This window comes from Erythrolamprus reginae, chromosome Z (assembly GCF_031021105.1).
Source record: "Erythrolamprus reginae isolate rEryReg1 chromosome Z, rEryReg1.hap1, whole genome shotgun sequence".
Taxonomy (NCBI): Eukaryota; Metazoa; Chordata; class Lepidosauria; order Squamata; family Dipsadidae; genus Erythrolamprus; species Erythrolamprus reginae.
Window position 1 is genome coordinate 141,116,364 of NC_091963.1, and position 12,837 is coordinate 141,129,200.

The 12,837-nt window shown below is 41.4% G+C and overlaps 1 protein-coding gene across 1 annotated transcript in view; it reads right to left on the minus strand.

The window, feature by feature from the left end:
• Positions 1-12,837, minus strand: part of LOC139154204 (vomeronasal type-2 receptor 26-like) — a 31,732-nt gene that overhangs the window by 13,185 nt on the left and 5,710 nt on the right. Inside the window, exons 3-4 of the mRNA XM_070728634.1 lie at positions 9,239-10,084; positions 141-370 (exon numbers count right to left, since the gene is read on the minus strand). Coding sequence (XP_070584735.1) covers positions 141-370; positions 9,239-10,084 — 1,076 coding nt within the window. The remainder of the gene's footprint in view (positions 1-140; positions 371-9,238; positions 10,085-12,837) is intronic.

The following is a 12,837-nucleotide window of genomic DNA, read 5'->3' on the forward strand; positions in this document are numbered from 1 at the left end:
GCCTCACTTTGCCTAATATTTGTGTGTATATATTCCTTGTATATAAACCACTATTTGCAAGACAAACATCTCTTTACTATATTTTGCTCCTGGGTTTTCTAAAAATAGTTACACTGTACACACTCTGACATAAGAAGAACCTCACCTGATTAAACCGGTTGGGCCAAATGATCTTCTCTTCAGAAATAGTCAGCGATTTCTCAGCGAGTGTTCCCGGATCTATCCTTCCAACTTTGACTCTAAGAAATGTCTGATTCGAAAATGTGATCCAGTTTATAATGTCATATCCTGCAACAATCTCTCCATTGTTATCAAAGGAAATCTCTCCAGTACTGCTATTAAATGATATACTCTGCAGAAAATGATGGAGCTTTAAAAATAGGGGATAAAAAATGGTACAAAGATAAGAATGCATTTCATTAAATCAGCATGCCATTCAGTACCAGGAACAGTATTACAATTACAGGACCAATTCCATACTAAACCTCGGTCACTTGCCACGATCATCCCCATCTTCAAAAAAGGAGATCCCAGTCTAGTAGAAAACTACAGACCAACTTTCTATTCTGTGTTACATGCAAAGTCATGGAATCAATTATAAACCATTCAATTAACTTCTGCCTAGAAACTAACAACCTACTCTGTAACAAAAAAATGGTTTCATCTTGTAACCTGCAATTCCTATTGTATAAAAACATATGGACTACACATTTAGATCAGGACAAATAAATAGATGCAATTTACATAGACTTTTACAAAGCCTTTGACTCAGTGGTTAACAGCGGTGTATCCCGAGGCAGCGTACTACGACCAACACTCTTCATACTCTATATAAGTGACTTTTGTGATCACATTACAAGCAACTGAGTTCTCTTTGCCAATGATGTAAAACCAGCAATAACACTGCTACCCTCCCAAAAGACCTTAATTTGTGTCAGGATGGTCAAACATCTGGCAACTCCAAACCTCAAGCAAAAAATCTCAACACCATGAGTCTGCAGAGAAGGACGGCATAGAAATCGAACCAAATGAATGAATGAATGAATGAATGAATGAATGAATGAATGAATGAATGAATGAATGCTCTGTCCTACACATTGGAAAAAAGAATTGGAATACAAATACAAGCTGAATAGACAAGTGTTGAAGCCAAATACCCTGATTCACTGGCTATTATTTTGGGAGATTTAAACAAGGCAAACTTAAGAGATGAGCTACCAAAATACTTTCAACATGTAAATTGTCCCACCAGAGGCAATAACATCTTAGACCATTGCTACACAACAGTAAAAAATGCTTATCGGTCCTTACCAAGAGCAGCTGTGGGCCACTTTGATCATTGCATGATTCACCTCGTACCTACTAACAAACAAAGTTTTAAAGCTACAAAACAAAAAATTAAATTAGTGAGGACTTGGACTTACGAAGCAAAGTTAAAGCTACAGGCTTGCTTTGACTGCACAGACTGGAATATTTTTAAAGACATCTCTGCAGACCTAGATAAATTACTGAAGACCCACCTATATCGCCAGGCATGGGGGAACTGAAACACCTTCCCCAGGCTTCTATATTTTATGTTTGGTATGTATGTGTTGTTTGGTTTAAAATGATAAGGTTTTATATGTCTTTTTTTCTTTTAATATTAGATTTGTTCCACTGTAACATTGTTTTTATTATTGTTGTGAGCCGCCCCGAGTCTTCGGAGAGGGGCAGCATACAAATCTAATAAATAATAATAATAAAAATTATTATTATTATTATTATTATTATTATTATTATTATTATTAATTATTATTATTATTAGATGAACTCACAGATACTGTAACATCATATGTCAGCTTCTGTGAAGATCTATGTGTACCAACCAGGAACTTGCAAATATACAGTAACAATAAACCTTGGTTCAAAGCCAAATTTAAGCAGTTACGGCATTCCAAAGAGGAAGCCTACAGAAAAGGAAATAGAATGCTGTACAATCAGGCCAGAAATATATTAACAAGAGAGATCAGAACAGCAAAAAGGAACTACTCTGAAAAGCTAAAGAATCAATTCTCAACAAATGAACCAACAAACATGTGGAAAACTCTCAAAAACATCACAGGTTAAAGCAAACCATCTTCCCAAGCTGAAAGAGATCAGCACGTATTGTATTTGTACAACCTCCGTCCCAGACACACCAACAACAGCCAAATCTTCTATAACTGAACCCATCCCATTAGGTTTACAACCCCTAGTGATCACAGAAAAGGAAATGAAAGATCTATTTCACAGACAGAAGCCTGGAAAAGCACCAGGCCCAGACAAGATAACTCCTTCTTGCTTAAATGTCTGTGCTGACCAATTAGCCCCCATCTTCACCCAAATCTTCAACAAATTGCTAGAGTTGTGCTATGTTCCTTCCTGCTTCAAATGCTCTATTATCATCCCAGTGCCGAAGAAGGCCTCCATCAAAGAATTGAATGACTACAGACCAGTTGCTCTAACATCTGTAGTTATGAAAACCTTTGAAAGGCTAGTGATGTTCCACTTGAAAACCTTCACAGATCCACTGTTAGACCCCCTGCAATTTGCATACTGGGGAAATTGATCGACAGATGATGCTGTTAATATGGCTCTACACTACATCCTTCAACATCTTGAATCTCCAATGACCTATGCTATGGTTCTCTTTGTAGACATCAGTTCAGCATTCAACACCATCATACCCAGACATTCTCTTAACCAAACTAAATCAGCTAGCAGTACCTGAACACACTTGTAAGTGGATCAGAACCTTCCTAACAGACAGGAAGAAGCAGGTGAACCTAGGAAAAATCAAACAGATACATGTACAATTAGCAAAGCCCCCCCCCCCAAGGCTATGTACTCTCACCACTTCTCTTCTCTCTATACACTAATGACTACATCTCAAACGATCCATCTGTTAAACTAATGAAGATTGCAGACAGTGATTGGATTCATTCGAAACAATGATGAATCTGCACACAGACAAGAGGTTGAACAACTATCCTTGTGGTGTGACCGGAACAACCTAGAACTGAACACACTCAAAACCATAGAAATGGTTGTAGACTTTAGAAGAAACCCTTCCATCCTTCCATCTCTCACAATACTAGACAACACAATATTAACAGTAGAGACCTTCATAATTCTAGGTTCTATCATATCTCAATACCTAAAATGGTCATCTAACATCAAAAACAGCATCACAAAAGCACAACAAAGAATGTTCTTTCTGCGCCAACTCAGGAAGATCAAACTGCCCAAGGAGCTGCTGATACAGTTCTACAGAGGAATCATTGAGTCTGTCATCTGCACCTCTATCACTGTCTGGTTTGGTTCTGCAACCCAACAATACCGACACAGACTTCAGAGGATAATCAGAACTGCAGAAAAAACAATTGCTGCCAATCTGCCTCCCATTGAGGACCTAGATAATCCATGGGTCAAAAAGAGGGCTGTGAAAATATTTACTGACCCCTCAATCCTGGCCACAAACTGTTTCAACTCTTACCCTCAAATCATCCCTACAAAGCACTGCACACCAAGACAACTGGACACAAGAACATTTTTTTCCTGAATGCTATCACTCTACTAAAACTGAAACTCACTATCTGACTCTGTACTTTCATCACCAACGCCCAAAAAACTTTAACCTTAAACTGTCCATTGTTGACCTCACTTGATCTCTAAGAGGTCAGTAAGGAGTGTGCATAAGTGCACCAGCATGTCTACCATCCTTGTCCTAATGTAGTCCAATTGGGCTGTGAAAGGTATAAATAGCACTCCTGTGTTTCAGTTCCCCCTCTTTTGACCCAGTCCTGAACAAAGGATGTGTGTCCTGAAGACTTCTACAGTATACAATTGTAATCAATCCATCAGTGAGTGTGCCTTGTTTCCCTTATCGAGTACCCCAAATGACAGCTGCCATCTGACTTTTGGCAGAAGACATCCCGGCTGTTGCTCATTCCTCCAGCTGAAAGCCCCACTTGAATTTCCATATCTCAGCTGTGTGAGGAAGAGGGAAATAATTCAGTTAACTGGATCTTGTGGGAACAGGATATTCCAAGCAGATTTCTTCCTTCTGGCTGGAAATTGTGCTCCAAGACCTGAGGTCACTCCAAATTGTACATATCAGCAATCTGCTAGTGAGGAACAGTGACCTGAGTGGCACTATAACCAATTTCAAATGGCAGTTAACTTGCTAGCTGAAGAAACAATCATAAAAACGAGTGTTTGGTGTGTGGATCACAGTGGGCAATGAGCAGAATGAGAGAGACAGTTTCAGTAACCCTGAATCAATTGCTTGCCACGTAGGTTTCTTGCAGGCCAAATGTTTCATTTGAACCAAGGCCCTTCCTCATTATCTCCTTTCAAGGGACAGGGGCTCTCCACTTCCATCATGCTCATTGATTCCCCACATGAGACAACCTACTGAACAGAGTCCAGCAGGTTCTGGGCCAAACCTTGGTTCCTCTGAACCTATTATTTTCCCTCCTGGGCATCATGATCTCTTCCATTCACATCTCCCCTTGGGTTCACCTGTATTCCAGAGACCTTCTAGGGTCTCTTGTCCCATTTCAGTGGTCAGGATGCAGCTCAGTAGCCATGGCCAGGATCACAATTTCAGTCAGGAAGTCCCTCCAATGATAGGCATCACCTGCCATCACCTGCCATCACCAAGGGTTCTGGTTTCTTGGAACCCTACAAGATTACCATAACTACCCATGCCTGAATGCTAGGATGGGGGGGGGAGCAGGTGGTTTCAGAGATAGCCCAGGGAACCTGGTCACTGGTAGAGATGGAGTTCAGCATCACTTGCTGGCACTCCGCACTGTTTTCCCTGGCCCTTCGACATTTTTGGTCCCTCCTTTTGAACCGGCATGTGCTGGTACTAACAGACAATGTGACCACCAAGTTCCACATAAATTGGCAGACTGGGACAATGTTGAGATTATCAATGGCCGAGACTATTAACCTGAGTCTCTGGGAAGTATGCCACTCACAGTCCATCACAGCAGAGCCCAGTCCATCACAGCAGAATCACCCTGAGGTTTCGGAGAAGGGTGGCATACAAATCTAAATAATAATAATAATAATAATAATAATAATAATAATAATAATAATAATAATGAGGAGGAGGAGGATTATGATGATGATGGTGATGATGATGAGGATGATGAGGATAATAATAATAATGAGGATCATCATCATCATCATCTCTGAACAGATATGAAGATGAACTATCTAAAGAAATGTTTCTCAACCTTGATAAGGTGCCTGGACTTCAACTTTCAGAATTCCCTAGCCAATCCTAAGTATAATAATAAACTGTTCACTTGGTTGCAGCATTGTCCCATAGCAAGGATCTCATAGAGTATTTCCAATAGGAAATCAAATTTTATTTGACTAATTTGCAGTTCAGATTTATTTCAATTCATTTTTTTAGAATATTTTTTCCTAATGACCAGTACATAATGTTATGTTAGAAAATAAAGCAGTGAAGTCTAGAGTACAGAAAGATGTTGCATAAGCCACGCCCACATTGTGGTAGTAAAAATTTTGGTAGCCCTTCACTGAGTGTATAACTCAAAAGCAGAGGGAATGGAAGCTATTTGTTGCCCCCAGATGATAGGTTTACTGTGCACCTTCCCTCCCCTGCCACTCTACCTCAAAGTGGTGAAGAGGATACTGCAGGAGAGGGCCAACCTGATTCTCCCCCTTGCGAGTGGTCCCCAAGAAAGCCAGTGGTGAATTTCATTTGATTTACCACTTGTCCTTCCCTGGGGTGAATCGGTGAATGATTTCATGTTGTGGTTGGTTCTGGCCCAGCTCCTGCCCCAAGGAATGTAGAGGTGGATGCAGGGGAAACATCAACATGTCATAGGCCTATTTTATTGCCGACAGAGTCAGGTAGTGAAGTTTCCTTGGAAGAAGAAGAAGGTGGGGGTGAGTTGGAAGAGGGGGGCTTGGCAGACAGCCCAGGAAGCCAATCTCCATTATCTTTGGTAGATTCGGATGAGGAATTGCTAGACCCATGCATGCGCAGAGTTATGCATAAAAGAGACCAATTGAAGAAATATTACAGGTGATAGAGAATCCACCTGTGGTTGGGTGGGGCTCAGGTAATTATAGCAGCTGTTAAATTGGCAGCGTGCGAGCTGAGCAGTGTGGAGATTATCTGATTGTAGTTGTTGGGAACCATGGAGTTTGAGAAAAGAAATCCTTGTAAGTTTTTGCCACGTCTGGAACAAACAGTATTTGTGCCGAACTGCACAGTATTGGTTTATTGCTGGTTTATTGCTTACCTTGTTAGCGGACTGTAATCCATTACTGCCTTGTTTATACAATAAATCCCTTTGAATTCTAAAAGGGAGTTTTGCTTCTCTTTTGTTGAGATAAAAAACATTTACTTGACTTTTACTGAGTGTCTGTGTCTGTTTTGAACCAATTTCCTTTTCATCGGAGGCTTGTACTAGAAGCTGGCAGAACAATTTCATTTCTGATTAATTTTGTTCCATGCACTACACGTCTTTCGACACTGCCACAGCCATGGTCAAAAACTATGATGTAGGAGCCTTGATGGGCATTTAGGCTCATGCCCATACACACAGACAATTTTGAGCTCCTAGGCTTCCAGTTCAAAGGAAGTTTTTATTTCGACCGAGCGCTGCTGATGGGCTGCTCCATGTCTTGCCCGCTCTTTGAGAGCTTTAGCACCTTCCTCGAGTGGGCACTCAGGAGATGGTCCGGGTCAGGATCGGTCATGATTTCCTTAGAGTGGGGCCTGTGCATTCGGGGCATTGTTCTCCCCTAATGTCAGTCTTTGGCACCTTTGTGCCCAGTTGGGGGTCCCTTTGGCCCCTGAAAAGACCAAAGGGTTGGGTGAGAGAACAATTAATGCACCCCCGTAGATGGCAGGCAAGTGTTGTCACTTCAGCAGCTTGCTGACCTTAGTAAGACCTGGATCGGTTTGTGCGCATCTGATTTTGAGGCCCGCTTTTTTCACACAGCAGCCACCCTGATGTTTTTTGGGGCATTCTGCATGAGCGAGGCCAACGCCTCCTCCCGATCAGACAGGTCACTCCATGCCCTACAATTTTATGACATCACTTTTGAAGGAGCTGGAGTATCCCTGTTAGTCAGGCGGTCCAAGACGGACCAGTTAGGCAAAGGAGCTAAGGTACTACTTTCAGCTGCCTCTGATCAGTCTGTCTGTCCTGTGGCAGCTCTTTCCTCTTTTTGTAAGTTATAGGGAGCAGGTGGGGGATACCTTTTAAGCCATAAAAATGGTTCCCCCCTGACTAGATATCAATTTTGGGCCATTACAACACGGGCACTGAGGGAGATTGGGCTCGATCCGGCCTTATACGGAACCCATTCATTCCAGATTGGTGCTGCCACTACAGCAGCAGTATTGGATTTCCAGGATGCTAGAATCCAGGCTATTGGCCATTGGCAGGCAGCAGCCTTTAGAACTTATGTGCCGGCCCCAGTTCGCAGAGACCTGGACACCGAACATGTTTAACCTTCTTTTCTGCCCTTAGATAGACCTCTTGGGGAAAAGCCATTGGTGCTGCTATGTGGCCACAGCATGGGGTTCTGGGATGGGTGGAGCGCTGCAAGATCAACTGTTGGGACCCAGATGTCTTTAGGCCATTGTGTCAATGTCATCTGGCTTGGGAGGAGAGGCCTGTATTGGGAGGGGCACCTCCCTTTGCTCTTGGACAGGCGCCACAATCTGGTTGCACCCAAGTGGTTGGTCTTTCACCTTGGGGGAATGACCTATGTGTTTTGGGGGTCCTGGCATTGATTTTTCAGGCCCATGAGGACCTGTGGGCTCTCTCTCTTGCCTGGCCGTCCACGCAACTGGTCCGAGATCCTTCCAAGGATCATTTGGAGGGATGCCATTTCCCCAAGGGCTAATCACAGGGTCTGAAGGCCATAGCCAAAATTGTTTTAGAGTTGGGTGGCGTAGTTGTTCCCCACCCCTATATTAGTGTTCAGAAGCCATGGCTTTATTGTGCCGACGGTGTGCACCTCTCTGGGAAAGATAATGCCATATTTTTACAGGATCTGCAGAGGTCCCTGCAAGAGCTGGCACAGGTTGAGGATGGAGTCAGGGGGCCAAGATGGAGATATGCCCCCCTTCTTGGCAGGTTAGGGGGGGAAATGGGAGGTGGTTAGCAACTGCGTGTTCTCCTTTGGGCATCTTTGGAAATGAGGGGCAGACTTTCTCCAAGAGCTCATGGTGTCACCATCGTTCTGAGCGATTGTTGAGGGGGTGCCCTTGGGTCTCGGCCCAGCCAATTCCTAGCAGGGATTGGACGGCGATCTTCCCCACACGCGTAGAATGTCTCAGATCCAGGTGAGGGCGTGGTCCCTTCACCTGGATCAGTAAGGAGCTACGCCCATAATTGCCAAGGAAGGTTTAATGACATCATTTCTGCTCCGAAGTTTTAGTGACCTCTGCAGGTCCCAGTTATTTGTTTTAATTAATTAATGGTTAATTAATTAAAATTATGTTTAATTAATAAAGTGACCCAATTTTAAATCCAGATTTGTCTCTGTGTTCTCACTCTGCTTCCAGCGCAATTGATGCTAGAATTTGGAGCACTATGAGACATTAAAGCAATGAAGTCAAATTTTCTGAACAGTACAAATTAGAAGTTAACTGTAAAACTCGAAAGCAAAATAAAAATAATCTTATTGTGTAAAAATCAAAGCACAATTTATAAAGCATACAGTATAAAACTGGTGCTCAAGCAAAATAAAAATAATCTTATTGTGTAAAAAGCAAAGCTCAATTGATAAACATATGGTATAAAACTGGTGCTCACCAAATGCATTGTGACCATCGCTTGAAAAATATACACCTAGATCAATCATAAATATTGGAATGAATTAAAAATTGAATTTGTATCTGATTGGCTTGATGAAGGATGAAAAATCTGACTTTGAAGCAACACAGTGAAATGTTCTAACTTGTAGAAACTAAAAGTTAAGGTAAATCAAGATAAAGCAAAATAAAAATTAATTAAAACATAGAAAACAAAGAATACACGGCTGGTGACTATCACTTTCAAAACAAGCAGCTAGATAAATCACAAATATTCCTAATTTAATAAAAGTTGAAAATATATCTGATAGGCTTAAAGGATGGGGCGAGGTTGATAAACAACTTTGCAAATGAATCAACGTACTGTGTCTGCTGAGATGTTCTAAGTAGTCTGCTCACCTTCCATGAATCTTGACTGAGTAATTTCTGTTTCTTCCATGACTTTTGCTGGCTTTGGGAAGAGTACAGAATATGCAAAGCATGTATGATTGCATACACAGCTGTATAGACACTGTAACTGTGGGCAGTCATGCTGGTTTCAAACACAGTCATGGGAAGATTCTCAAGTTTCTCCTCCCCAGTGCAGAGAGACTCCTCATCCTCCTCTGTAGAAGTTGTTAGGAACATACAATTAAATGTTTGTTGCCAAAATTGTTTTAAAAAGCTGTCTTCTTTATCCACAACTGGGTTTCTCATCTGAACAAAATGTTGGAACCCTGACACCTCCACTAGTTGAACTGAAAGGGACAAGGTTCCATGCATGAAATTAATGTCCTGACTCCTTTGAAAGAGAACTGATGAGAAGTCAACATCTGCTGTCATCACCCAGATTTTTGTATTGTAATCTACATTACTAAACTCCAAGAAGTTGAATAATAACCTTAGACTTAATATACTCAGAAATTCCCCATGAAGCAACACAACGTTAGTAGTGCTATTGAAAACTGTTTTTAAAATTGCATATGATCTCTGAACACTTTCTTCGTTCTCACTGAGAAATTCAGCTGGTATTTGTTCTATAAATTCAAAGCAGACACCTTCTTGGGAAAACATAGGAAGAATATTCTTCCATAAAATATATGCTATGTTGCCAATGTCAAGGAAACATAGCCCGATCCATTTCCAGCCGAAATGCAGAAGAATCTGGAGAAGTCCTTTGTACTGATTAATTGCATTTGGGAACATCCAGTAAAAGAAACGTGATGGAGCTTCGGTATTGAGCTCTAGAGTAGAGCTATACGCAACCTAAATGAAACAAGGAAACAGGAAATGTTTAAGCAGTTAGGTCCACTGAGACCTGGGATTTTTAAAATTAATATTCATTATTTTATTTGTGAATAGGATAGGATAGGATAAGATAGAATGGGATGGGATGGGATGGGATCAATATTCCCTCTAATTTTTTCCCAGTGTGGGTGGAAAAGTACAATGTCTGAGTGGCACATTTTCATGCCTGGGTGTGGATCAATTAGAAACCCGGTCGTTAAGTGATTCTGGCTTCTCCCCCCTTCCCCCATTGTCTTTGCTTGTGAGACGGTCACAAAAGGAGGCCACATAATCTCAAGACACAGCAATGGTCATATATATTAAATAGTGGCCAAGTTTTGATCATGTGATTTTGGGGCTGCTGCGAAGGTTGTGTGAAAAAGGGGCATAAATCACTTTTTTCAAGGCCGTTGCAACTTTGAACAGTCAGTTAATGAACCGTTGTAAGTCGAGGACAACTTGCCTTTCCCCCTATATGTTTTCTGTGGAGCTTCAAAATGGACTCCTGATCTGCTTCTAAAAGAGTGCACTGGTCAGACAGATAATTCTCCTGTTCTGACCCCAATGGAGGCCGACATTTCTATCTCCTGGGTAAGACAGTTATTAAGTGAATTCTGCTTCACTTTATCATCTTTCTTGCCACAGTCGTTAAGTGAATCCTTGCAGTTGCTTGTCAGAAGATCCCAAAAGATAACCCTGGGACATTGCCACCATCATAACTACGGACCAGTTGTCAAATGTCCAAAGTTTGATCCAATAACCCCTTTATTTTTCTAACAAAGTCCTTCTATTCTTCCTAGAAGAAAGAATAGAAAGAATAAAATGGAAAAGTAGATTAAAAGGGGATGCAAATAAAAAAAAGAAAAGGGTTTGGTTCAAAGTTCTGCTCAGATTTTAAAAAATGGAGTTTGAGAAGGGTTGGTTAAGCTTGGAGTATTGTTTTGTTTGCTCTTTTTAAAACTTTAATTGTTTTTTCTATTTAGAAATATGAATTTAGGAATTGCTGATGTTTTAATAAAGTTAGAAGTATTAATTATAATTAGATATGTAGTAGGTGATACTGATTTGGATCAATGCATAAATGGAATTGAATTTAGAATTGTTGGGGAGATTAATGATGCTAATGATTTTTAATTGATTGAAAATAGAGAATATTTAGAACCCCTCTTTTTTCTTTTCTCAAATGATTGAAATTTAAGATTAATAATTAAGTTAGAAATGTAGATAAATATTAATTGGCTAAATGTTAGATTGGCTGAAATTATTTTTAAATTTGGGATTAGGTAAATGTACTATTTAGAGGGGTGGAGAAGTCTGTAATTTGTATATGTTTATGTTTTGTTTTTAATTTACTTTTGTTAACATCCGACTGGCTATACAAGGTTTTCTTGGTTTATAGAAAAATGTATAAAGAAAGGAAGGAAGCACTTTGCCACAATGGTTAATAAGTTAGAAATATAGTTGGTGTTGTACTTTTTCAAGGAACATTAAGGAGGAAATTTAATTAAAAGAAAATGTGTGTAACTGAATGACAAAATTAGAAAAAAACTTTTGCAACTTTTGGATGATTAATATTAATTACTAACAAAATACCACATTTTATTCATGGAAAATTAGATGGTACACTGTATTGTTTGAATGTATGTTGAGAGAAAAAAATTACCACCACCCCAAAAGTCCTCCCTCCCTCCTTCCATTCATTACATTCTTCCTCCTTCCTTCCTTCCTTCCTTCCTTCCTTCCTTCCTTCCTTCCTTCCTCTCCACTTCTCTCCTTCCCTCCCTCTCTTTCCATTTTCTTTCTTTCTCTCCACTTCTTTCTCTCTCTTTTCCCTCTTTTCCTTCTTTCTCATTCTCTCCTTTCAGGTCTCTCTCATTTCGGTGTCCTCTCCCTCTCCCCTCCCTTCACTCTCTCATTTGTTTCTCTCTCCTCCCTTGTGTGTCCAATCACACTTGGCCAATAAAGAAATAAAGGAGGGATCGTCCCGGAGCAGATTCCGTTGGCTCCAAAATGGAGGGGACTGCACTGAGTGGTCTGGATCCTGGCCGTGTTGAAGGGAAATGGGGTGAGGAAGAGATGTGCTGTCAGGCACTCGGCTCCAGCCCCTCTTATCTTTTTGCCCTTCAGCTGAGACAACTTTCCCCTCTCCAAAGTTTCACAACTCCTCCCATTGTCTCAGCACTCCTAGACCGGCTTTTGTTTCTGAGGAAGTCTTTGAGGATGGCCCACATCTCTTTTGACTGCCAGATTCCCCATTTCAAAGTGGGGTGGGGGGCAATCTTCCAGGCCCTGCTTTAAATCCCCTCAGGAAGTTTTTCAGACTCCTTCACAGTGAAAAGCACTGTTCCTGTGGACATCCTTAGACTCCGGTGCCCGGCAAAGATGGGGGAAGAAATGGGCACAGAAGGCAGGGCCACCCATTGCCATCCTCAAAGATTTCCTCAGAAACAAAAGCCGGTCTAGGAAATCTTGTCCCGCCAGTTTGCTGTGAAGGGTGGGGGGGGAGGTAAAGTAAGGAAGACGACAAAATAGAAGCAGCATTTGGTCTCATGACAAAAGGACATCATGATGAGGAGCAGGAGTTGCGCTGACCTCCAAGCAATGGACCACTCCGCTCCCAGCAAGAGGCCATAACACCGCCATGTGGGGGAGGGAGGAGGAGGAGAAGGAGACCAACCGGTGTTGAATCACATGAGCCCTGCAGCAGGAGGGCCTCATGGTTGCCTGGCTGG